The 27261-nt window shown below is 38.9% G+C and overlaps 1 protein-coding gene across 2 annotated transcripts; it reads left to right on the top strand.

Annotated features, from left to right (window-relative positions):
• The first annotated feature begins 72 nt into the window (after window positions 1–72).
• HSD17B13 (hydroxysteroid 17-beta dehydrogenase 13) lies at window positions 73–27261 on the top strand. Of its 2 annotated transcripts, XM_078148637.1 has the most exons (8): window positions 73–519; window positions 9437–9544; window positions 11227–11358; window positions 11500–11606; window positions 13500–13637; window positions 18300–18416; window positions 24818–24951; window positions 25674–25853. In XM_078148637.1, the coding sequence occupies exons 1-7, from the start codon at window positions 310–312 to the stop codon at window positions 24900–24902; spliced, it is 897 nt and encodes a 298-aa protein (XP_078004763.1). In that variant the 5' UTR covers window positions 73–309; the 3' UTR covers window positions 24903–24951; window positions 25674–25853. The 2 variants fall into 2 exon arrangements, with proteins under 2 accessions (XP_078004763.1, XP_020843984.1); XM_020988325.2 differs by lacking the exon at window positions 24818–24951 and having other exon boundaries at window positions 82–519; window positions 25674–27261.

Raw genomic sequence — 27261 nt, 5'->3', positions numbered from 1 at the left:
AATTTGAAGTTGTTTTTTTTTTCAGAGTTGTTCTGCAAACAAATGCCATGAATAGGCTAACTCCTCGTCACCTTTTGTGCAGGCGTTTGTCAGCACCTGGCACCACTCCAAGTGAGTCTATTGCAAGAGAATCAACAGAGCGTGAGAAGATAGCCTGCTCTTGTGGCTTTGCATATCACCCCCCCATTCCCTTTAATACCTGGGACACAACTAGAGCTCCAACCTTCTTGACACTTACCTCTCTCCATACTGTGGCTCTCTCCACTCAAGGAAAATAATAAGTTAGGAGAGAGAACTGCAGTCAGAACAATGAACATCTTCTTAGAACTCTTTCTCCTTCTGGCCATTGTCATCTACTCCTACCTGGAGGCCTTGGTGAAGCTATTCATTCCAGTGAAAAGGAAGTCTGTCAATGGAGAGATTGTCTTAGTTACTGGCTCCGGACATGGAATTGGGAGACTCACTGCCTACGAATTTGCCAAACACAAAAGCAAACTGGTTCTGTGGGATATTAATAAGGTAATGAAATACATTTTTATTTCTTTCGACTTCTCAATTTGTGTGGCCTGGAGGAAAAAATACTGGATTTAGAGTCAAGAGGATTTGGGTTTGAATCCAATTTCAGACATTTCCTGCTTATGTTACTCTCTGCAGGTCATTCAACCTTTCTCAGCCTCAATTTCCTCATCTGTAAAATGAAGATAATATCTGTACTGTTGTGACGATCAAAGCATGAGACAATATCTTTCAAGTGTTTTACACTTCTTAAAAAGCAACGGAGCCGGGGCAGCTAGGCAGCATAGTAGATGGAGCTCTGGCCTGGGAGTCAGGAGGACCTGAGTTCAAATCTGGCCTCAGACACTTGATACTTACTAGCTGTGTGACCCTGGGAAAGTCACTTAACCCCAACTGCCTCACCAAAAAGCAGAAAAAAAAACAAAACTCAGCTGAGAACCTTGTAAAGAAACCAGGAGAGTTTTAGCTTCTTTTTTTTCTTTTTTTGCATTCTCAGTTTTAAAACTTGGGGAAACATCTTTGAAAATTAACTCTCTGGTGCTCTATTCTCCCATTATACATGATGTATACGAAGCCTTAGAGCTCCGTATAGGACCCCACAGTGATGAATGAGCCTCCCTTTCACAGAGCACAACATGTGAGGAAATCTAGCTCACTCTATCAGTATTTCTCGAAGGAGAGAGAAGTAAACTTCCTCCCTCCAAAGGGATCATGCCACTAAGCTTCAGATCATCTCAATTCTGTGGAGAATTTTCATTTACTAGTGTTGGATTTGAGTTGCCATTCATATTGTCAGACCCACCATCTTTAATGACACTTGCCTTGTAACGTGGTCTGCTGGTCTTAAAAAAAGATTCTTAAGGTCATCAAAGGAGCTTTTTACTGAGCCTTTTTGGCTCAATAAAAAAAGTCTTCTGATTTTCTTCTCACTTCAAATTGGCAACTGCTACTTTCCATGCCTAGTTTTCCTCATCTTTGATTTACAAGAATCTTGGAGGTAGCCCATTCCTGTCTTTTTATTATCAAATCAAGTGGCCCTAGAATCATCGATTCAGAGCTGGTAAGGACCTCAGAGGCCACCCTACTTCAGGTGCTCTTAACTCCTTATCTTTTTTTATAAATATTTTGATAATTGTATTTCAGTATTACTGATTTTCTTTAGCATTCTATGAATTTTATTTAATACATTAAAAAAAATTCTGAAAAGGGGGCTCCATCAGACTGCCCCAGGGGTTCTTGACAAAAAGAAATTAGTCTAGTCCCTGGTCATTTTACAGATGAAGAAAGTGAGCCCCAAAGGAGTGAAGTGACTTATCCAGGGTCACACAGGGAGTAGTGGTTTGAAGTCCTGTTTGTGTATATTATAAATTTAATGAAAACAATTCTAAAGTCCTTAGAATTCAAGAGTAAAAGGTTGGTGAGGAGGGCCCTTTCTTGTTCTTTTGCTGTGCAGGGAATTATAGATGGCCATGTTAACAGAATTTCTGAGCTGCATGATGTCATTACTTTGAACCTAGAATTCTAGAGTTCTTTTTGTTGCATAAAGCTTTTATCAATGCAGCTGAGCTGTTGTAATGATGATCAATTGTGAAAGACTTGACTACTCTGATCAATACAATAATGCAAGACAATTCTAAAGGACTCATGATGAAAAAATGCTGTCCACCTCCAGAGAGAGAACTGATAAACTCTGAGTGCAAATTGAAGTATAATTTTCTCACTTTTTTTGCTTTTATTTTTTTTGCAATATGGCTAAGATAGAAATACATTTTACATGATTTCACGTATATAATTCATATCATTTTGCTTGCCTTCTCAATGGGTGGGGGAGGGGTGAAAAGGAAGGAGAAAATTTGGAACTCAAAATTTTAAAATAAATATTTTTTAAAATACAAATTTGTAGCTGAGCTGAGAAATGTTTATTCTAGCCAGATAGCCTTCCTAAAATTCTGTGACATGAAGAAGAAACTGCATGTCATTAAGTGTTCTAATACAATCTTTTACTAGCTAAGATGCTGATAGATTTCCCAGAAAAGTCCCTTGTACTTTTTATGAGCTTTTCTTAATACATTAACTTTTCATGGATTTTTACCTTTTCTTTTTAATTTGCCAAATGAATATTTTTAAAAAGTATTCCTCCAGTGAAATCACGAAGTAGAAGATCATTTTATAGGTGTCCAAAGGAATTAGTAAAGAACTTCTTTTAAAACTGAGAAACTCAGTTTAGATTTTAAAAAATTAGTTCTCTTTGTAGTCATATTTTCTTCTGAACATCCCATATTTCTTTTTCCTTTATAGACCAGAGCCTTTGTATGCCCCAAACAGAGATGCATGGAATTAAGCATAGTAGCCAAATATTTTGTAACAAATATATATGAATTTCATCATAGAATATGCTGGAGGAGCCAGATTTCCTTGAATCAGTTGAATTTTCATTGTAAATTATATTGGTAAGACTAAAAATCCCTCCCATCATACAATCTATGTAATGGGAAGATGGCAGAGTATTAGGGGATACAATCTCTCCAGCACTGCCTTATGTCAACAATACCACCTTAAACCTTTTCCCCACTTATACCCAGATGCCAGATGAACAAATAACCTAGCTCTCATATTTCATAAAAAAAAAAAAGTAAAGGAGAAAGCTTGGTCATATTAAGCAACAATAAACAAAGATATTAAGTCTAAGAAACATGATCCTTTCTGAAGGTCAAGTTTGCCCTGACACAGGGAAGGAAGGTATATAGTTTATTTGCCTTCTCATATATGCTTGCCTTCCCTCACATTTATGTTAACCAGAGGACAGGAGACAGAGGGGAACATTCAGAATCTACAACTTGCACCCCTTAATCCCCACCTACCGACTGCCATTCCCACCATCCAGCCCCCACCCCAACATCACCAACCCCACCAACACCACCCTGCCCCACCCAAGGCAAACAAGCCTGATCTCTTCAGTCTCTTCTGAGTATTTGTTTAGAAAAAAAAAGCCTCCCACTAGAAGATTATATGTATTTTCCAAACACTAGGCAAACCAGGAAAGAATTATCTCTGTTCATACATAGTTAACACTCATTCTCTTCACGTATATATCTTAAGATATAAAATCTTCAAAGAAGTTACTCTATAATTTTGACTTTAGGAAGCTAATCTTCAGTTTTTCCTACTAAGTAATTACAAAATTCTCTAAGCTAAGACATATTATGAGTTAACAAGTATCTGGTAGACCCTCATTGGACATGCTTTGATAAATATTAAAATGACTAATTGGAGTCTGTCCTCAAGAAGCTTAAGAAGACAGCAAGATAAAAACCAAGAAACATGCAGAAGCCATGGGGGGAAAGGGCAGGGAACAGAGAGATAAAGGGAATAAGAAAGAAAGAGAAGTGGAAAATATGGCTCTGTCCATGAAAAATAGTCAATAGAAACTACTATCTTAGATAATTATCCAGATATGTCCTTTTAGGAAAGCAAGATTTTTCTTAGAGATTTTTAAATTTTGTAAGTCTCAGTTGTATCAGAAGCAAAAATTGTATTGTACCATGAAGGGACTGTGTAGTTAGCTTCCTGCCTAGACAATAAATAAAATGGCTTCATGAAGTCTCTCTGAACCCCAGGACTCTGCGACTTACAATTTGGAACAATGCCTGACTCAGACATTTTGCAGCAGTGGGAGATGTTTGATTTTCCACTGGACTTGGGTCCTTTACTCCTACAGCCTGAGGGCCATATTCCCATTTTGCCCTTGGTGATACAAAGTGTTGCCTTGGGAAAGAGATGTGATACGCAGAGTAAATATAACACAGAAAGAGCAGCCAAGGTTGAAGATAAACTCAACCTGTCATGTAAAACCAACTTCATATTTCAGTGACCATTTTGTAATCTAGAGATAGATTTCCTAATGAAAACTCAGGTTCATCTTAATAACTGATTACGGGTATGGGGGCAGTGAGGAAGGTGAAATGGAGTAAGAGCAGATTCTTCCCCACCCTCCCACTCCCAACCCCTACAGACATGACTTATGGAAGTAAATGGACAGCCACTGGATCATACGGGGTCCAATTAGCCATGGCTTCCTGAAAGGCTTACCTTTACACCAGTTCTACTTGTATGTGATCCAAGAAAAGGCAATGACGTAAGGTTAGCTCCATGACTGGAAGGTACCTTTATAGGGTTTGATTTTGACTCCACCAGGGATCTTAACTTTGTAACTCTATAAATAGGGACAGCTTGTAAGGTTGGCTTACAGACCAATCTAGTGTAGTCATAAAAATGCTAAAGGAAACCATTATAAGACCCAAGATAAAACCCCCATAGTTTTCATTGAACTTTACTTCTCCAATAAATAAAACCATCCAGGGTTAGGTACCAAACAAGTCTCCCCCATCAGAAAGCCTAGTAAAAGCACCATATCGCCTGAAATATTCATGAAAGAACACCAAGGCAGTTACATCAGGAGAAGGGAGCCGCATATTTACTTTAAGCTAAAAATCACCAGGAGGGTCTCAGGACAAAGCTGTGCTTTCAGTGTGTCCAGTGGTTTCCTTTTGATGATGATTTCAGTTCATCATCCATGGTTAGTTTATGAATACGTAGGGAGTACTGTTTGCTTCTTCTTCAAATCTAGATTCTCTCCAGACTCGATAAACTTCTTTCATTACACCTTACTGCGCACATCCTATAGGAATGTTCTTGAAGTTACAAGACCACTCTGCCTTTGAAAAAGCTCCAAGGGACAGCTAGGTGGCGCAGTGATAGAGCACCAGCCCTGGAGGCAGGAGAACCTGAATTCAAATGTGACCTCAGATACTTACTAGCTGTGAGACCCTGAGCAAGTCACTTAACCCTGATTGCCTCCAAAAAAAAAAGTTCCAAGAGGGCATTCTTGAAAGTTACAGTAAAAGCTATACAAACAGATCCAGAATGAAGTAAGCAGAGCCAGGAGATAATATGCCCAATAACTCTGACAATGTACATAGAACAAAAGAAGAACAGGAATGCTGCATAAATATAATGACCAATTAGCTTGGCTCTAGAGAAAAATAGAGAAAACATGCCTTCTGCTTCTTTACAAAGGTGGGGGATTAGGAGTACAGAAATTATGACATTACTAACGTGGAAATATGTTTGACCGTGATTGCACATGTATAACCTATGTCAGATTGTTTTCCTTCTCAATGAGGGGGAGAGGGAAGGAGAGAGAGAGTTGAAACTCAAAAAAATTTTTCAATGAATGTTAAAAATTTACATGTAACTGGGGAAAAAATAAAATATTAAATAAAATATTTTAAATACTTAATTTAAATATTAAATAAAATATTAAATTAAGTATTTTAATTAAAATATTAAATTTTTAAAAGGAGTGCAGAATACTGCAAACCTGTCAGATGGACTCTGATATCTTCATGCAAGGTGGTTGTTGAACTGCTTTTTTCTCTTTATTTTTTCAATTTTTATTTTAAATTCTTTGTTACAAAGATTGTTGGCTGGGGAAGTGGGGGGAGGAAGGGGTATGTGTAGAAATGAATGTGACATGAACGCAGAAGATACTAATGTAATAATAATTACTAATATTTATACAGCATTTACTAGGACCAAGCACTGTGCTAAGGCTTTATACAATTATTACTTTGATTGATCCGCATATCAACCCTGGGAAGTAGGTGCTATTATCATCCCTATTTTATAGATAAGGAAACTGAGGCAAACAGAAATTAAGTGACTTGCCTAGCATCACATAGCTAAGTGTCTGAGGCTGGATTTGAAACTCCAGGCCCAGCACTATATCCACTATTTATCCAAATAACTGTCTCCAGCATGAATTTAAGGAGAAAGTTATAGGAAAAACAAAATAAATTCACAAATAAATTATGTCTAGAGAGCATAGTAGCTGACTATATACCACTGCTGTAGGTGAGATTCTGGACCAGCATTTTCCAAACTAATTTGACCATGGAAAATATCTGAATCAATCAATAAACATTTATGAAGTGCCTGCTATGTTCCAGGCACTGTGCTGAGTGCAGGGATGCAAAAAGGGGCAAAAGACAGCCCCTGCCCTCAAGGAGCTTACAATCTCAGGGAGGAGACAATATGTAAGCAAATATAAGTAAAGCAAGGTATAAATAGGATAAAATAATTAACCAAGGTAAGGCACTGAAATTAAGAGGGGCAGGGGAAGGCTTCCTGTAGAAGGTGGTATTTAGTTGGGACTTAAAGGAAGCCAGGGAGATCAGTAGGCAGAGCAGAGGAGGTAGACTGGACTAGCCACGAGGCACAGCCACAGAAAATGCCCTGAGACGAGAGATGAAGTGTCTTGTTCACAAAACAGCCAGGAGGCCAGTCTCACTGAATTGGAGAGTATGTAGAAGGTGGAGACATCTGTAGTAGAAGGCCTTTTTGAAGGGTTTAGCTCCAAAGACCAGAAGAGATCGAGGATGATTGCAGAGATGGAAGGTTGAAGTGAGGGGAGATACGAGCATGTTTGTAGGTAGAAGGAAATGAGCCAATGGACAGGGAGAGATAGCAGATCAATGAGTGGAGATGACAGAGAGGGAAATCTGTTTAAGGTTCTCGATTGTTTCCAGAATAAAATGCACACTATTCAGCCTGACTTTTAAAGCCCTACCCAGTCTGACTTCCACATTTCTAAACTAATTTTCTATTATTCCCCTTCACAAACTCTACATTTCAGACAAACTGACTGGATTTAGCTCAGAGACAACTTTCTAGGTAAAGCATTCCTCTGTTTCCCATCTCACCCTCATTGCCAATTGGTTGTGCTCTCTTTATCTTTATAAAAGTTGAGTGGCCCCTGATAGATTATAAACTCCTTAAGGTTTTTGTAAACCCAGCACCTAGCCCGGGCCATGGCTCATAGTAGTCACTTAATAAATGTTTGTTGAATATGAATTTTAAATTTTAAACATATTGCTAGAACCCATGAATGCTGGTCCTGGGAGACCTGTGGCTATGAAATATTCCTAGGGCAAAGAGGAGGGAAGACAAAAATTTTAGAGCAATATTAGAAAATATTTAACTTAATATTGGAAAAAATTGCAACATTTAATAAGTATTTGGATATATTATGTCATTATTTGATATTTTAGAGGGGAAAGCATAAATAGCAGAGAACTAGGGATCAAAGAACTGTTGACCCCAAATATAGTTTGTTCTAAGAAAGAAACAAATAGATTAGGTTGTTGTGTCTATGTTTTATTTCACTCACAAGCTGGCAACATGCATTGAATGGGAGTTACAGTCCACAACTGGCTCAATTTAGGGGTTGGGGGTACAGTTATATGCCGTTCGAAGAGTACATATTCTCAACAGGTGCCAATCAACTCTGATTGTTCAACATTCTGGGAGGTGGGCTATATTAAAATGAGGGTCTTGAGTAAGGTTTTTTGTTTGTTTGTTTGTTTGTTTTCAAGGCAATCAGGGTTAAGTGATTTGCTCAGGGTCACACAGCTAGTAAGTGTCAAGCGTCTGAGGTCAAATTTGAACTCAGGTCCTCCCGACTCCAGGTCCAGTGACTCTATCCGCTGGGCCACCTAGGGCTCACTTAATCCTGGTATAATAGCTTTTCAAAAAGGGCTGATGTCATCCCACCATCATTCTGCCTCCAGACAGAGAAAATACTTGTTCTCTTAGAACACCCTCCAACCCAACCACTCTCGGTCTTGGATTCTCTAGGCAGAAGAATCTGTTTTCACCCAAGCCTGAGCAGATTAAATCAATTCAGGCCTGGATTGGGGTTTGATCAGGATAAGACTCAATGCAATCTTATTATCAGTAATGTCCTTGTGAAGAACTTTAGAGCAGAAGGCTGGCTGGGGGGGAAGTTCTGAGAATCATTTTTCATGGAACACAGTTTAGGAACTGTGACTCTAGACCTAAAACGAATATTTCCTGGGAGAACAGCCAGGTAGAAAGGTTCCTCTGCTTATTAGAACCCATAATTCACTCCTGATGTCTTTCCCATTTCCTAAACTATGAGGAATCTTGAAAAACCCTGAGTTGATTTTTTAAATGAACTTTATATTGTTTTCAATAGGCATTAAAATAAAAATGTTAGAACATTTTACTACAAGGTTTCTGTTAAAGGTTTTTTTGTTTTTTTCATTTTATTTTTAATCAAAGGTTTCTGGGGGCAGCTAAGTGGTGCAGTGGATAGAGCACTGGCCCTGGAGTTAGGAAGACCTGAGTTCAAATCTGACCTCAAGCACTTGCTAGCTGTGTGACTCTGGGAGAGTCACTTAACCCCATTGCCTCCCCCCCCAAAATTTAATTAATTAATCAAAAGGTTCTACGTAAGAACTAGGTGCAGTGGATAGAGCACCAGCCCTGGAGTTCAAATCTGGCCTCAGACATTTACCAGCTATATAACCGTGGGTAAGTCATTTGACCCTGTTCGCCTCAGTTTCCTCATCTGTTAAAAAGTGAGCTGGAGAAGGAAATGGTAACCACTGTAGTATCTTTGCCAAGGAAACCCCAAATAGGTTCACAAAGAGTTGAGCACAACTGAAAACACCTGAACCACATACATGAGAGCTACTGTCATATTCAAAAGACTAAGTTCCAGGAAGAAGACACTCTGTGAACAGTTTTAACCCTCTTGTTTTCTATTCCCATCCCTGTCATTTTACCTTCTGAGTAGCACAGTAGAGACCTGGATAGAGAAAGACCTGAGTTCAAATCCAGCCTCAGACACTTACTAGTTGTGTGACCCTGGGCAAGTCACTTAACTTCTGTTTGCCTCAATTTCCTCGATTGGAAAATGGGGATAATAACAGTACCTTACCTCATGTGGCTGTTGATGTGAGAATAAAATAAGATTATATTTGCAAAGTGTTTAGCACAGTAGGTGCTATATCAGTGGTTGTTGCTTTCCCCCTTCCATCTCTTTTTCCATTTGCAGCACGGTGTTGAAGAAACAGCTGCTGAATGCAGAAAACTAGGGGCCACAGCTCATGCTTTTGTGGTTGACTGCAGCAAAAAAGAGGAAATTTATAGCATGATAGACAAGGTAAGGGCTAAGTACATCTCTGCACAAACTCTTAATGAATCAATACAAGGGATTCTGGAGAAAAGAAAGGACTGACCCAAACATTTAGACTAAAGCCTTTTGCATTATTCTCAGCCTTGAAGCAGTGCTCTGTGATAGGGTTTTCTCCCTGCCTACATAGCATACCCTCTTATCTAAGCATTTTCGTTTTGTTTTGTTTTGTTTTTATTGGAGCTGTGATTTTTTCACTAGTGTAAGGGGAATTTCCAATGAAGAAACTCTTATCTACTAATGCAGCTGTTCTCATAGGTGTAAGAGAATTGCCTGGGACATCCAGAGGTCAAGGAACTTGCCTCTCAGGTAGAGTCAGCAGACACACACACACACACACACACACACACACACACACACACACACACACGTGCACATACACATTCTCACACACACACATACACACACATAGATACACTAACACACTGAGCTGGCTCTCACTGTCATGTTATTATTGACCTTAAATGTGCACAGGAGCTTGGCTGGAGACAAGATATATTCCAAAGAAAATGGAATTTTTTTTTTAATCGGGTCCATTACTTTTTTAAGCACTCCTGTTTTGCATTGCTCTGGCTGGGCAGTACAGTGGACAGAGCTCTAGGCTTACAGTTAGCAAGACTAACGTGGAGGGACAGATCAGAGTGAGCCTTTGCAATTTGCAAATTGGCAAATGCTACAAATTAGATTTATTGATTGATTGATTGTCTAGATTTGAGAAAATGATGGAGAAAATGTTAATAATGCAGATTATACATAAAAGTGTGTGTTGTGTACATTTGGGGAGGGGGAGGGAGGAAGAGCTGGTTGTTAAATATTTACTAGCACATCCCTGCCTAACTTTGAATCTTGCCTCAGACACTAGCTGGGTAACCCTGGACAAATCACTTAACCCATTCAGCCTTAGCTTGCTCAGCTAAAAAATGAGGACAATAATACGACCGACTTCACAGTATTGTTGTGGGGATCACAAGAAATAATATATGTATATTGCTTTGGAAACTTAAAGCATTATGTAAATATTGGCTATAGATAGGGATTGGACCTGTAATTTCACTCACAGAGAGAATTCTTGGGTGAGGAAACTCCCTTGATAAATGCAAGTTGGGGTACTTTATCCACAATTTATAATCCTAGAGTGTTGTCTAGAACATTGAGGGATTAAATGACTTGCCCAGAGTAACTCAGCTAGTCTGTGTTATATAACATTACTATGTTATGACATAATATTTTTCGTTTCTTTTTTCATGTGTGTGTGCGTGTGTGTGTGTGTGTGTGTGTGTGTGTGAGTGTGAGTGTGGCAATTGGGGTTAAGTGACTTGTCCCGAGTCCTATCTTCCCCAACCCAAATAACTATATTGTTTTCTTTCAATTGAGTATAAGCTTCTTGAGGGCAGGGATTATATTTTTTTCCTTTGTATCCCCAATGCCTAGCATAATACCTGACAGACAGTAGGAATTGAATAAATGAATATATGAATGAATGTTTGCATTAATATACTTCCTGCTTAAGGGGGGGCTTGTTGGGGGGGGGGGCGCTGTGCTTCCTCACAATGCAAACTGAAGAAATAATTTAGTCCTTGCTTACCTCTACCTGAAACCTTCAGGGTTGTGTTGTGATATACAATATTAATCTATTCTTTAAATTTTAAAAGATAAAGAATGACATTGGTGATGTGACCATCGTGGTGAATAATGCTGGAGCGATTTACCCAGCGGATCTTCTGAGCACCAAAGATGAGGAAATTACCAAAACATTTGAAGTCAACATTCTAGGTCACTTCTGGGTAAGTATAAACCACAAATATGGACCTGGGAAAGAAGGATTCCTTCATTCCTGTTAGCATCTTTCTTGGCTAAGATTGAAAGCAACATATTGAAAGTAATGTCCATTTCTCCATCTCTCTCCCTTTTAAACTATTCTTAAGATTATTAAAGCGCTCCTGCCTGCCATGATGCAGAGAAACCATGGTCACATCATCACTGTGGCATCCATATGTGGACATGGAGTGATTCCTTATCTTATCCCTTATTGGTATGTATTGATTTCTATTAAGGCATTTTTCTTCTTTCTTATTTTGAAGGATTGTTCAAGCCCTCCACCCCCTCCCTAGTATTTTCAGAACTCTAGAGCAAAGACAGTTTGTAATATATTTACCTGAACCAGAAAAGATGATGTTATGCATATCTGAACTACTTTTAGATTTGTAAACAGTATGGATCTGAATCACAGAGGTCAAAGATAACCATATGAAAATAAATAATGTTCTTTGAACTCTAATGTACATTGAAATAAAGAACAATGGAAGCAGAAAGGCTATACCTACATGTGATAGCCTCAGGGCCAGTGCCCAGCCAGCTGGAGATCTCTTGCAAGAGAATTTTTGTGTATATATTTGTTTCAAATGACTTGGTGTGTGAACTGTTGTTTATTTTTCTATCATCTCTTTACATAATAATGTTAAACCAGGTAGGCATTAGACTAACAAATATGGTGCCAATGCCTATCTGCAGAAGAAAACACTGAAAAGGGGCATGTAGCAACATAAGACTCATACGAAACTCCACATTGAAAATTCTATCAAAAGCTATCCCAGTTTCTTACCTCTGCCTTACACCATCTGCCATGCTGCAGATTTAAAAAAAATACCATCAGCTTGTCAATATTTTGACGAGATCTTTACTCACTTGTAATATGTTATGATAATGGAAGTGTATGTCAGAGGCTTAGTGGGTACCTGAGCACCATATTTTTGGCCATGCTCTGTGCTCTCCCTGACAGACCTAATGTAGATATGCCCAAGGAAAGACAAAGAGGCCGTGCAAGCATAGCAGTATGTGCATGTGATTGTGCTCGAGCTCCTTTCTCCTCCCCAGATAAATATGGGAATTACCCAACTTTGATATTAAAAAAAAATCCAAACTTACAGGAATTCCCCCTTTTCTTCTCCTCTAAAGAACAGCAGCTCATATTTATACAGAATTTTAAAGTTTGCAACATTTTCCTCCCAGCAACACTGGGAGATAAGTAGTATATTTAATGTCATCTATACTTTGTACATGAGAAAATTGAGTCTTAAAGAACCCCATGACCCCAGAGATCTTCACAACTAGATTTGACTGCAGGTGCAGCATTTTATCCACTCTCCTTTATCCACCACCCATGTGAAAAGCAGCTAACTTTTTTCTTTTTATTATTTTCTTGAAGGAGTTAATATATTATGGGCATGTTAGAAACAAAATTAAGAAGTTGAAGTGGTAGCTTTTCCAGATTGGAAACTGCAAAGGTAGATGCGAATGCTAATAGGAAAATGTGCACCATGGAGTCATAACTTTAGAGCTAGGAGGATACCAAAGACCGTTTAATTCACTATCCTTATTTTACCTCTGGAGAAACTGAACCCCAGAGAGATGAAGAGACTTGCCCCAGACCACCCAGCTCCTAATTAGGGGAGACAGGATAGAAACTCTGATCCTCTGACTCCAAAGCCAGGACTCTTCCCATTGTATACTACAAGTATTTCAGTATAGCTATCATTATTCTAGTATTTTGCACTCACATTTATTTTTTTCCTACATAAGAAAAAATAATTAAAGCTACAGAAATTGAAGTCAGAGACATTGTAAAGATAATTCATGATTAGCTAAAAGTTGTTACAGTTGACATTTTTAAAAATCATTTATGCCTGTGAGTAATAGACATGATTTGTCCCTGGAAAATGGCCAATTTTACAATTTTCTTTTATATATTACTCTCTTTAAGCATGTAAGGAATCTAAATTAAGATTTTTTCATAACCTAAGAAAATTCAACATAGACGAATTTGTGAAGTTGGATAGCATATTCTCATTTTCCAATCAAATAAACACTTTATACTGTAGAACTCTCACAAAGAAAGGCGCCTCATACTTTCATAATTCTTTTGTAGTTCCAGTAAATTTGCTGCTGTTGGGTTTCACAGAGCCCTAACGGCAGAAGTTGATGCCCTGGGAAAAAATGGAATCAAGACCTCTTGTCTCTGTCCTGTTTTTGTGAATACTGGATTTACCAAGAACCCAAGCACAAGGTGAGGATGACAGATGAGTATGGAATAGTAATTAAGGAGTCTAGTTTTCATGCAGATCAAAGCTAAGAGAATCCTAAAGACTGGAGGAAAAAACACAATTTTACCTACCAATCTGACTATATTGTGTATATGCCTCTAAGTGAGGGGCAGAGTTGGCCAGCTAGAGCTAGCTGCTCATTTCTCCCTGCAAAAGAAAAGGGAAGGACACAGTACTATGTCTATCTCCATGCCCATAGAACTAGCACAGAGATGCCACTCTTCCCCTTTCTCAGAGGTGGAGACTGCCCCAACCACCCTGTTCAAAGCAACACAGACTGTAACACACCAAAGAGATAAAGTCAGTTTTTGCTAGGAGCAATGTCCCAGAGTCACAAAGATCCTTTCCTCTGCTTATTTGGAAAGTTTACAAAATATAGACTGTTAATTATTAATGAAGTAATTAATAATAAAATACTCATTAGTAAAATAATGAATAATAAAAAGCTTAGAGATTAGAGTAGAAATATCTTCTAACCATTGGACAGACACTGGAATCTCACTGCATTACCTTTCTTTCTGCATAAATCTCACTTAGGCACTATGGTTCTTCCTACCCCAGGACTATTTCAGAAAATATAAAATAAATAATATTCAGATTCCACTACAGATGCTTGTGAAAACTAAAACAATTTTTTTTAAAGTAAAATATAAAAAGATTAACAAAACAAAGTAAGAAACAAGTCAGAAATGAGTGTCAAATACAGCCAGCTCTCGCATAAGGAGGGAAAGATGAATGAGCAGTTGTTAAGAGATGATCAATCCCTTTCTGGAACTTAGTTCTTTGGTTGTCTGGAGTGGAGGCTAGCCAATGTACACGGCTCAGTCTCTAGCCTGGGCTACACATAGCAAAACTGATCCTGGAAGTTCCCCTTCTGCAATTCCACAGGTTCTCAGCTTCCCAGCATCTGCCATCTGTCTGAACGGTTGTTTTTAAGTCTCTAACCATGTGGCCTTAGCATTCAGTTCCATGATGAATCTTCAGGGTTTAGATGAAAAACCCAAACAAAATGCTTTCCAGCCCCTGGGCTTTTCTTCCTTTGCCTGTAAAGAAATCAGCTTCTTCTGAGGGTATATTGCATCTAAAGTTTGAGCTTTCAGTTTATAAAGTTCCAATTAAGTGGATCTCTTGGCACTTCTGATAAAAGTAGTAGTTAGAAAGTAGAAAGCATTAAAAAACTGGCAGTAGTGGTCAATCAGCTACCAATAAAGTAAGGACGAATTACGTCGTGGATATCTAAGGTAATATTCAGCCTCCACAAATAAGCAGAAAGGTATGGGAAGGACACCATAATAGTCTTACCCCCACCAACCATTGTCTGGCATGTAATTGTGTAATTCTAGTTGCTTAATTAATGCTATCAACTCCCTAAGATCAAGGATGAGTCTATATAAGGGTATACCCAATGGCCACTTAGGCTTCTTCCACCTATGAAATTTCATGGTTCTATGAACCATTTCATTTCACTACTTATAGCTCTATAAATACTAGTTGATAGGATGCTAGCCCCGTGAGGGCAGGGACTGTTTGTTTCATTTTTGTCTGTGCTCTGGCACTCATCACAGTCCCTGGCACATAGTAGGAACTTTAAAATTATTACTTATATAATTAAATTTGTTAAATAATTGAAATTATTAATTGATTGAATTGAAAGGGATGATTGTCCTGAAGTCCTCCTTTATAATGAAAATATTTCCAAAAGAAATGGCAAATTAAGGCCCTTGTACTTTCTTATATTTATGTTAGGATTTCTTCTGTAGGTTATTGAAAGGCTAGAATAAAAATTAAAGGGATCTTAGAAATCCTCTACTCTGATTCCTTCATATTACAGATGAAAAAAAAAGAGAACCAGAAAGCAAGTGACTTACCCACGGTTTCTCTGTAGTAGATCAGTCTGAGTGCAGATGTGTTCCTTCCTTGACAAAAAGCTGGGAAGATGGAATGCTAAATGGGGACAAATGAAAACAGAACAAATTTTTGCCTAAAACCAGGGCAGTTCAAGATTCCCATACAATAGGGTGCATGGCTTTGGTTGGTTAGCCTATTAATAGAAATAGAGAAACCTTAAACAGTATTGACATAGATTTGAAAATAAGTACAACCTTCTTCACCACATCTAAACTGAGATCAAGCCAACCAACTCCTTCTAGACTAGAGAGTCTTAGGACTCAAATCTATTAACTTTTTAAAGTATTATTAACTTTATAAACAAAATGCTTTAGGTGTTAGATGAAATCCTGGTGATCTGTGTCAACACCTTCCTATAAGCACTGACATTGTTAGAGATAGGAGATACATAGACTATTTTAGAAAAGAATGTTGAGTTGGTTTAAAATAGATTTAAGGGATTAGATCTGATAGATAGAGTACCTAAAAGACTGTAGACAGAGGTTCATAGTACTGTACAGGAGGCAGCATCAAAAAACATCCTAAAGAAAGGAAAGAGTAAGAAAACAAAATGGTGGTCTTGTGCAGCTTTACAAATACCTGAGGAATGGGGCAGCTAGGTGGTGCAGTGGATAGAGAGCTGGCCCTGGATTCAGGAGTTCAAATCCAGCCTCAGACACATAACACTTACTTAGCTTTGTGACCCTGGGCAAGTCACTTAACCCACTGCCTAGCTTAAATTAAAAAAAAATTTTAATTAAAAAAAACCAAATACCTGAGGAAAAAAGGAAAGGGAAAGGAGAAAGGGAAAACTGTACCTAGCTGAATGCAGAATTCCAGAGAATAACAAGGAGAAATAAGAAAGTTTTTTTACATGAGCAAAAGAAATAGAAGAAAATAATAGAATGGGAAAGACAAGAGATCTCTTCAAGAAAATTAGAGATTGGGGCAGCTAGGTGGCAGAGTGGATAGAGCACTGGCCCTGGAGTCAGGAGAACCTGAGTTCAAATTTGACCTCAGACACATAACACTCACCAGCTGTGTGACTCTGGGCAAGTCACTTAACCCCAACTGCCTTACCAAAAAAAGAGAAAAGAAAATTAGAGATTATCAAGGGAATGTTTCATGCAAAAATGGGCATTCAGTGGAACACAGAACACTTACCCAAATAAAAATTCAGAGGTTTCTCTCAGTAGAAACAGAAGTTTAATTTAGCAAGTCTTGAGAGAGAATTGGGAATCACCTACCCAGGGTGGACTGGAGTAGGGAGGCAGGCTACAAGCAGCAGACAAGCAGTTCTATACCCTTAGACAAACAACTCTAAGAAACCCCCCCACACACTTGTTCAGCTCAATCTCTTTATCCTCACGGTTTGAGGTGAGAGACCTTACATTCTACTTATAAACTAAGAAATACTTTTTTACCCAAAACAAGTTTGGCAGCTAGAGGATTGCCTTATTTGGTAAAGATAAGGCTGGGGTGGTGGTTACAAAACAAGGGAGGGGGTGGGCAACAGATGTATGACCCGATCCCATGATTTGCAGGAAAATGAAACCTAGGCCCAGCTAATGCTAAAGCCTTAACTAAATTTTGAGGCATAGCTTCCATTTCATATGAGAAACATTCACTTGTCCCACACAGCGTGATAAAAGACAAAAATTAACAAGACAACAGAAATAGAAGACATTAAGAAGAGGTGGCAAGAATATACAGGAGAACTGTACAAGATATATCTTAATATCACTAATAACCATGATGGCTACTGATTTAGAGCCTGAAATCCTGGAGAATGAAGTCAAGTGGGCCTTAGGAAGCATTGCTAACAATAAGGCTAACGGAGGTGACAGAATTCTATCTGAGTTTTTTAAAATCCTAAAAGACACTGCTGTTAAAGTGCTGTATTCAGTATGCCAGCAAACTCCACAGTGGCCACTGGATTGGAAAAGATCAATTTACATCCCTGTCCTAAAGAAAGGTGATGCCAAAGAATGTTCAAATTACCAAACAATTGCACTCATCTCTCATACCAGCAAGGTTATGCTTAAGATTCTGCAAACTAGGCTTCAGCTCTATGTGAACTGAGAATTATCAGAAGAGCAGGCTGGTTTTTGAAGAGGCAGAAGAGTTAGAGACCCAGTGGCCAATGCTCACTGGATTGTGGAGAAAACAAGGGAGTTCCTGAAAACATCGACTTCTGCTTCATTGACTACACTAAAGCCTTTGACTGTGTGGATCCCAACAAAATGTGGCAAGTCCTCAAAGAGATTGGAGGGCCATTCATCTTACTTGACTCCTAATGAACCTGTATGCAGGCCAAGAAGCAACAGTAAAAACTGAACACAGAACAACTGATTGGTTTAAAACTGGAAAAGAGTATGACAAGGCTATATATTATCACCTTATTTATTTAACTTACATGCAGAGTACATCGTGTAAAGTGCCAGGCTGAATGAATCAAAACACATGTTTGTAATATGTTTAGCTTCACAATGGTCCACCCATTGGCCAAACCTTGTCTTCTAGAGCCAAGAAGAACAAATCTAACCCTTTTCATATTTTTTCATGTAGAAGAATAAGTATATAGAAACAAAGTGTGGTCCCTGGGCTTGGGGAGATAGTATGAGAGGGACTCAAAGCAAACTGCTAATATTCAAAAAAATTTAGTAAGGGAGCTTATTTGCAAAAGTTTTTTTTTTTCAGATTTCTGTTTTAGCCAATAAAAATCCACTTTTTTTAAGGTTATGGCCTGTTTTGGAGACAGATGATGTTGTGAAGAAACTGATGGATGGAATTCTAACTGACAAGAAAATGATTTTTGTACCATCATATTTGAATCTCTGTTTGGCATTAGAAAAGTAAGTATTGCAGAATATATACTTTATTAAAGGAGGGGAGGCAACTGGAGTTAAGTGACTTGCCCAAGGTCACACAGCTAATAAGTGTCTAAGGCTAAATTTGAATTCAGATCCTCCTGACTCCAGGGCCAGTGTTCTACAATATATACTTTAAAAACAAACCACCAATAGTAGTACCAGAGGCTTGCAACTGTACATTTTGCCAAAGACATACTCTAGACCTGGGGGAAATAGTCTGTGACCACAATCCCTTTATGAGAGTAGTAATGACTCCTTTCTACCATTATCATATACTGTCACCTGAATCATCTAGTCAGGCAACAAGTATTTAAGTCTTTACGAACCAAACAGAGAGCTAAGCACTAGGGATACAAAGAAAGGCAAAAACACAGTTCCTACCCTCAAGGAGCTCACATTCTAATGAGGGAGACAACATGCAAATAACTATGGATAGACAAGATATAGAGATAGTACAAGGAAGGTAGTCTCATAGGGGAAGCCAGTAACAGCTTGGGAGACCAGGAAAGACTTTCCATGCGTGAAAAACAGCTAGTACAAAAGCATGAAAATGGAAAATGGAGAGCCATGTGGGAGAAACTGCAAGTGGGCCAATGGAGATAGTATTTATTAAATGACTACTATGTTCCAGATACTGTATTAGGTCTGGGAATGTAAGTACAAGATACAATTCCTACATAGTCATTTATACATTCTAATGAAGAAGATAAGAAGCACATATATAAATATAAACAGCATAATTATAAGGTGAATAAATACAAATAGGTACAAATTAGTTCATTACAAGGTAGTTTGGGAGGGAGAACACTGGCAGTCAGGGGGATCAGGAAAGGTTTCATGTAGAAGAGAGTGTTTGAGCATCATCTTAAAGGAAGTGAAGGACTCTGTGAGGTAGAGGTGAGGAAGGAGGGCACTGCAAGCATGTAGGGCAGCCAGTGCAAAAGTATGGAGACGAGAGAGAGAATTTCATGTATGAGAAACAAAGATGGTCAGTTTGGCTGGATCACAGAGTGTGGGAAAGGGAATCTAATATTTCGAATGAACCTGGAACTATCATTGGAAGGGAAAGGGTCAGATTATGAAGGGATTTAAATCCCAAACAGAGGACTTTGCATTTGATCCTGAAAGCAATAGGGAGCACCAAACTTTATTGAGCTGGGGAGTGACATGGGCAGACCTTTGCTTTAAGAAAATCATTGCCAGGGGAATAGAAGCTAGATGACAGTAGGGAGAAATTTGAAGCCGGGAGAGCAGTTGGAAAGCTATAGTCTAAGAGAGAGATGGGTGATGAAGGCATGAAGTAGAGTGGAGGCTGTGTGAGCCAAGAAAAGGGGACATATAGCAGTGATGTTGTCAAAGTAAAAATGACAAGATTTGGTAGCAGATTGGATATGTGGGGTGAATGCAAGTGAGGAAGACACCAAGGGCAAGCCTTGATGATTGGGAGGATGATGGAGCCCTACTTGGAGTATTAGTAGGAAGTTCAGAAAAGGGAAGGGTTTGGGGAGGAGGAAGATAACGGAGTTCTGTTTTGGATTTTTTGGGTTCAGAAGAGATTGCCTCTTGTAGAAAGGTGGAGGCAAGATGATTAGTGGCTGTTGATGGTGGAGAATACTACTCGTGCTGTAAGTTCTAGAGAGAAGGAGGAAAAAAAAGATAGGCTTGCCATTTTTATTCATAAAATTTTTCCAATTCAATTTTTTAAAAATTCTTTAATGTGCTAGGCAATGAGGATACAAAGAAACAATGGGAAATGTTTTTGCCTTTCTTTGCACCCCCAGCACTTAGCACGATGCCTCACACATAGTAAGCACTTAGTAAATGTTCATTGATTGACTTGGGGAGAAAGGCTTCCTTTTCCTCCATGCTCCTCAATGCAGATGCCTCTATTTTCTCAGTACGGTTGGAAGTGAGGAAGTCTACTAAGAGATCTTGGAAGGGATGGGAGTTTTGAGGATCAAAGAGAAGCTTTTGAATAGCAACTTAAGTATAAAGAGATCAAAGAAGAAGAAAAATGTTGTGGTTCAACAATGAGGGAGCGCTTAAGATTAGATAACATGAATTGGCCATGGGTCTACTTAGCATGATGTCACAACTTTGTTCAGCAGCTCAGGAGTAGGTGGATGGTGGGGATGAGTCAAGGTTGATGTTTGGCAAAGAGGAGAACGGCAGCAGGACAAGAGGACAGTGAAGGACAGTGAGTAGAATTAACCACTCAACCCCAGAGTCCCAGCTGTGAATGGAGAAAAGTAAGGCCAGAGCAGTAATAAACTACAGGGTCGTAAGGACAAAAATAGTTTTAGAAGGAATGACGGACAGGGAGAAGTGGAAAAACACAATAATCAAGAACAATTGATGAGAGTGAAATCATCAAGGCTGCATAGTTATGGGTTATCTAGGTTATAAACATCCTGTGAGCTGCTGAAGAAGAGGAAAGTCAATAGACTTGAAGAGATTGATAACTTGAAGGTCAAAATTTGAAGAGGCATCATGTATGTTTGAAACCTCTAAGATTTAGGAGGCCAAAGATTCATCTGGATATAAACTGTGAGCCAGTCAAGAAAAGAGGATAATCTAGATCCTAATGGACCACAACAAAAATCTGGACAGGATATTTATTTCATATAGTGAACCTCCAAGGAGGAGAGATTGCTGGGTGATACTGGCAGAGGAAGAGAATCTAAGGCAAAGACAATATCAAAACTGGGTAGTAAATCTTCACCAAAAAGAAGCAGACATTCAGTTCAGAACCTATCAAGTGCAGATTAAGCACCCCAAGTCAGGGACAGGAAGTAAGATTTACTTGGAAAATAATCTCACTCGGTTATGCTCTTGGGAGGGTGTGGTTGGTTTTAATTTGTTTTTTCAAGCAAGAAAACTTCAGCTTAACAAGGAAATATACTGGATTTTAATATATTTATTTCCACTTGATAATTCAGACAAATAAAGAATCTAGTTAGATAATTTTGTTAAATAAAGCCACTCTTGCTACTGCAATTGGAAATATGTGGGATCTTGACCAAGTTATTTAACTTCTCTGTTTCCTCATCTGAAAAGTGAAGGTTTGGTTAGGGTTAGACTCAATGGACCTTCAGGTTACTTAAGGTCCACATGTAACAACAACAACAACAACAAAAAAAAAACATTAAGAGCTGGTATATTCCACAAATAAATGTTTTCTTTCTTCAGTTTTAAGCTTTAAGCCATGGAGGAAGGGTGTTTGGAGCCATAATTTAACCCTACTCCTAGGCTATCTTATAGTCTGAAATATACCTACTTATGCCAGGTGAAAGACCACAAAAATGGTTCCCAAGTATTTCCAGGCATCTCCTTCATGATCATTCAAAGGAAGGTCAATTGGACTTTCTCACTGACAATTAGAATGAGGTTTCTTTCTTTCTCCACTGCATATGTCTCTATTTAAATAAGGCATTCTCTTTGCTGTGTATATTTAGTTCCTGGTTTGGTTTTTTTTTTCATCCAAAGACAAGGTTTATTAGAATATCCACCATATTGGGCAGACTCTTAAGGAGTCTGAACATTAGTAATTGGCTAGATTATAAGAATCCCAGGAGTGACTAGATTATAAGAATCTAAGCATTTTAATAGAAACAAGATGGACCTTATATACAGAAAGACTATGGGGAGGAATCTAGGAGTGGCCAAGTAGTCTATGAGGTAATGGAACTCCAGGGGTGGCTGAGGGAGAATGGAGCCTAGATAGGATTAAGGATGGGAAGTGGCCTGGGGCCATAGGGAGGTATGGAATTATAGCCTCAGGAGAATGCCAGAGATTTGGTCACATGGGAAAGTCCAAGTTTTCCTTTTTGGCGTCTAGATCCCATCCTCATCATTCCGCCCTCAAACAAATAAGAATATAAATTCTTTTGGGGTAAAGGGTGAAGGTCTCAGCTTCTGAAACTGCTTCCTGCTGGCAAGGGGCGTAGAGCTGCCCCTGACTCAAGGGGGTCCCAAAGAGGAGGTTGACTGGAACCAAGCACAGGCCGCATCCAGGGAATCATGTGGGGACATTGGCTGGTACTTGCTGTTTGCTACCAACTGTAGGTGAATGGCCCATAGTCTGGAAGACATAAATCTAACAGAAAAAACTGCAGGGCCCACATATAAAACAGGGACTAGATTTAGGGCCGAACGTTGAGAGGATAAAACATCCTTAGCTCTGTTTGGATTCAAATAATTCAGTTTTCCAACCATGCATTATCAGATCCACCTCATAGCCAGATTCAGGAATAGCCAGGTGGGTAACATTCACTTTTAAAGGAATGTAATGGGGAAACTGAGCCAGGAGGATCCCATCTTAGACTGAGGCTAAAATTGTCCTCTCAGCTTTTCCCAATGCTGACTTCCCACCAGTATCACATTTTCTGAGTAGCTTGTGGCATTTCTTTCACATCCATCAGACAACTCAAAATAAAATCCTATGAGCTTTTACCTCAAACAGCAAGTTTTACTAATCACAGCTCAGGAAAAACTTTTCCAGGATTTACATCTCAAATTTAAATTTGTCCTGGTGTAAAAAGCCAATCCTTAGCAATTATTCTTAAATAATTGTAAATTCTCAGCAAGCCATACATAGCCCAAACAAGCTTTTTGGCAAGTTTACACATTAAAACAATAACCCAAAATAGCCAAATTATTTTAGTGGTAACCAAATTATGAGAAGTTGCTTGACATAACTGATACAAAAAGTTTGCCAATTTGAAACTTGAAACAAACCCATTACCAATCAGGTGACTTCAGTTTTGTCAAATGCTTTTTTCCAAGTTACTTTACACAGAGAGTCAACATCTCATCATTAACAGTTAAAACTACAACTTTAAGAAGAGCGTGCTTACCTAAGTTCGGAGGCTAGCTTCTTTACCAGCAGGATGTGCTGAACCTGGGTGATTCTTCCAGGCAAAGGTTGCCCTAGGGCCCAAGGCCATTGCCAGTGGGGACCCATGCCATAGCTGCTGCCCCTCCCCCTTCCTTCCTTTCACAGGTGGGGGTGGATGAAATCAAAGGTGAGAGGTAAAGGGTGAAACTCTCTTCTCCTATGAGAGGGGTTAACAGATACCCTCTTGACTCAAGGGAAGGGAGTGACCAGGTTGTACAGGTGTTTCAAAACTCCTTAATGATAAATCACAAAACTTCCAGAATCTGCCAAGATGTATTTAGTTGTTCTAACTTTCCCTGTAACCTCCATAAAGGAGGATTCAGAGGTGCAGAGGGAAGGGAGTAAGTAAGCCTCAGGGAACCAAAAAGCAACTGCAGTTTTCCCCAATTCCCTAGTGCCGAGGGAATTAGCAGAATTGAGCATACACTTCCAGATAGGGCATCTGTCCTTGTTCTCTATGCTGGGGAAGGTGTACCCAGGTCGATGGCCTTGAACCAACCCAGTGGACTGAGAACCTGAGAGATCAGGCTAAGTGCAAGACAGCCTCATAACTGTCTGCCAGAAAAGCACCTCCAACCGCAGAGCAAGAAAGGAGGGGAGGGAGAGGCTTACATACCTTCCAGTCTTAGCTGGAGAAGAACTTGGGGTTAGGCAGTTTCCCCATATGGGCCACCAAAATGATGCGGTTTAGGGGTTTGAGGGTGCTGGGACCCCAATATCACAACACGCAGGTCCTATCCAAAAGAATTCAACCCAAGCCTTCTTTCAGCCAAAGACAAGGTTTATTAGAACATCCACCATATTGGGCAGACTCTTAAGGAGTCTGAACATTAGTAATTGGCTAGATTATAAGAATCTCAGCCTCCTTACTGGTTCTAACTAATGAGCACATCCAATTCAGTCATTAGAAAAACACTGGAACAGCCATGGAGATATTGCAAACTATCACAAAACAGGAGAATATTCCTTTTCAGAATCAAATACTCAATGTTGCTTTTCATTTTGAAACATTTTCAATATTCCAAGTTTTCAGTACTTTTGTGGTTCATTCTGATATAGTCATCTTGCTTACTCTGCAGCCTCTCACTGCCTAAGGAAGCTGTTTTCATCCTCAATTCACATCTAGTAATCATATTTTTTTTAATTTACGGAATAAAACAAGAATTCCATAACATAGGAAAATTTAAAAAAAGATAATTGTACATGAAACTGAAAATCAACTAAGGGCAACTTCCAAAAAGCTGAATGTGCTGTGTGTTGGTCATTTACATGAGCATATCATAGAAAGGTTTGAGTTTGGGGTGTGTTTTTTTAAACCTGTTTTGGTCTCCAGATCAGTTTAATCTTATGATCTTCCATCACATGGTCATTTCATCCCATTTCCAGGGAAATTTTTTGGAGTCAGAAAGAGTGGAGTTCAAATCTGGTCTCAAACACTTACTAGCTATATGACCCTGAGCAAATCACTTTACCCTCTTTGCCTCAGGTTCCTCATCTGTCAAATGATCCAGAGAAGGAAATGGCAAACTATTCCAATATCTTTGCCAAGAAAACCCCAAATAGGGTGTTGAAGAGTCAGATGGAACTGAAAAGACTGAACAACAGAAAAGAGTAGAAGAGGTACCCTAAGGGCCATACCCTGGAAAATAAATGATGAGGATCCTTTTCAAGTATTGGTTCAAGTATGGAAAACCACTGAGGACTCTTCTAACTCTCAAATTCTGTGATTCTGTATGCCACCTCCTCCTTCTAGTTCAGTGTGTTGAGAATTAATGGGGAAAAGGGCAACCTACCTTGAAGCAGGTGGCCAAGGATGTGGGGTCATTCAGAGCAAGCATTTTCTGCTGCTGCAAAATTGAAACAGTGTGAAAAGACAATATTGAAGATAAGAGGATGTTTCTTCATGCTTTAGAGAAACCTTAGTATTCTGAATGTCTTCTAAAATATAGGGCTGACATATTGGGGATTTTGAATACAAATGTTAAAAGCAGTAGGGGAAGGAAGAATATCAATATGTTCTCTCCCAGCAGAATATTAGCTTCTTTAGGACAGAGAGCATTTCGTTTTTGTTTGTTTATTTCCAACACCTAGCACAGCACCAAGAACACAGTAGGTGATTAATAAATGCTTGTTGATTAATTGATTAACTAAGAAAAGGAACCAAATCTAGGCAAGGCGATCATCAGAAAATCAAAATTTGACAGTGAAAAAACTACTGGCAAAGCAACTAATCCTTAGATTAATGTCCTATGCATCTGTTACTTCCACCCATTTCACATGAGTGCTGGCATCTGTATTCTCAAACAATGTTCATTTGAAAAGCTTTCTTTTTTCTTCCACAGATTTCTTCCTGAGCGTGCATTGGCCGCCATAAATCGGGTCCAAAATGTACAATTTGAAGCAGTGGTTGGCCACAAACACAAAAAGAAATGAGGACTTTAGACTGAACTAATTTTAAGATGCTTTCCAGTGCCAAATCTTAGGACCTTTTATAAAAATAGAATGAATACTGAGTGATTATACCTTCATCTTTCTTATTTTTGAGGGAAAAACCTAAGGTTTCAAAATTTTATTATATTTCCATTTCATGCAACCATTTTTTATTCTACCTTTGTCCTTTCCATACCCTGGTGGACAAAAATGACTTTTCTGTTAGGTCTCACAAAAGGATTGTGGATTGGAGCTGGGAAGGACTTTGGAGACCACCTCCTCCAATCCCCTCATTTGACAGATGAGGAAACTGAGTCTCAGGAATATTAAGGGACTTGTCACACAGTTAGGATCACCAGAGGTAGGATTCAAACCCAGTTCCTAGATAGCCAGAGGTCTTCCTACTATACCAGCCACCTCCTAAGGAGCTGGATGATATAGGCAAAATGTCAGGTTCTCATCTCTATATTTCCTCTGTAAGACTTAATGGTCTCCCAGGTCATTTCTAGTTCTAATTTAATGATCCCATTATCAAGTGTTGCAGTCTTAAATGAAGTTTAAACTGGCAAGCAGACCATGAAAGGCATAGCTCTTAAATAGTTAAGCTTCACAGTTAGAAAACTTTACTAGTTTGTTTTCTCTTTCTCAAGTAAGGTGACTTTTATCTTCTCCGTTGCACACAATTCAGTTGAAATTGGAATATTTCACCTCATCCCTCTGTGACATTTTAATATCCAAGATCTCTGTCCTACATCCCAAAGTCACCCTGCCCCTACCATTCTCCTTCCTTTCTACTTTCAAAAATCCTTGATGTCCGAAAAGCGGGGAAAATCAATCTTAAAAGCCTCATTTAGTTTAGAAATCAAACACCAACATAGCTTCTCTATTTAGACAACCAAGGACCCTCCCTACTCCTACTCTCAGGGATATTTAGCCACAACAAAGATTTGAGAATGAAAGCCGACCCAGAAAATGAACCAGAATTCTTGAGACTCTTACAGTATGTCTGAGAAGTGTTGCCTTGAGGGAATTAAAACAGCAAAAACAATTTGTAAACCAAAGTACAATATATGTCTTAACCAAACCCTCACTCCTAATTACTTCATTTCAAATCAGTTATGTTTTTGTGAACAGCTAGGTAGCACAATGCTAGCCTGATGTTAGAAACACTGATCTTCCTGAGTTCAAATCTGGCCCCAGACTACTAGCTGTGTGACCCTGGGCAAGTCACTTCACCCTGTTTGCCTCAGTTTCCTCATCTGTAAATGGAAAAGGAAATGGCAAACCACTCCAGTATGTTGGTCAAGAAAACCCCAAATGAAGTCACAAAGAGTCAGACACAACTGAACACCAACAGTTCTTGTGCCAAGTATCAAGTATCTCTTACTTACCTTTAGATTAAAAAATATATATACCATCTTTTAATCAATGTTTGTTTTGCATTGTGCTTTCCCCCCCAAAAAAAAATCCAGTACCAACAATAAAAACATTTAATTTATA

This window comes from Phascolarctos cinereus, unplaced genomic scaffold (genome assembly GCF_003287225.1).
Source record: "Phascolarctos cinereus isolate Bilbo 61053 unplaced genomic scaffold, phaCin_HiC Scaffold_9;HRSCAF=440, whole genome shotgun sequence".
NCBI lineage: Eukaryota > Metazoa > Chordata > Mammalia > Diprotodontia > Phascolarctidae > Phascolarctos > Phascolarctos cinereus.
Note: the sequence above shows the minus strand (reverse complement) of the source record. Positions and strands in the feature narration are given on the sequence as shown.

Excerpts from the sequence above, each read along its gene's own strand:
- HSD17B13 (XM_020988325.2), top strand. The coding sequence starts at position 310 with ATGAACATCTTCTTAGAACTCTTTCTCCTTCTGGCCATTGTCATCTAC. Across the intron at positions 520-9,436 it reads TTCTGTGGGATATTAATAAG|CACGGTGTTGAAGAAACAGC; the intron begins GTAATGAAATAC and ends TTCCATTTGCAG. Across the intron at positions 11,607-13,499 it reads CCTTATCTTATCCCTTATTG|TTCCAGTAAATTTGCTGCTG; the intron begins GTATGTATTGAT and ends ATTCTTTTGTAG.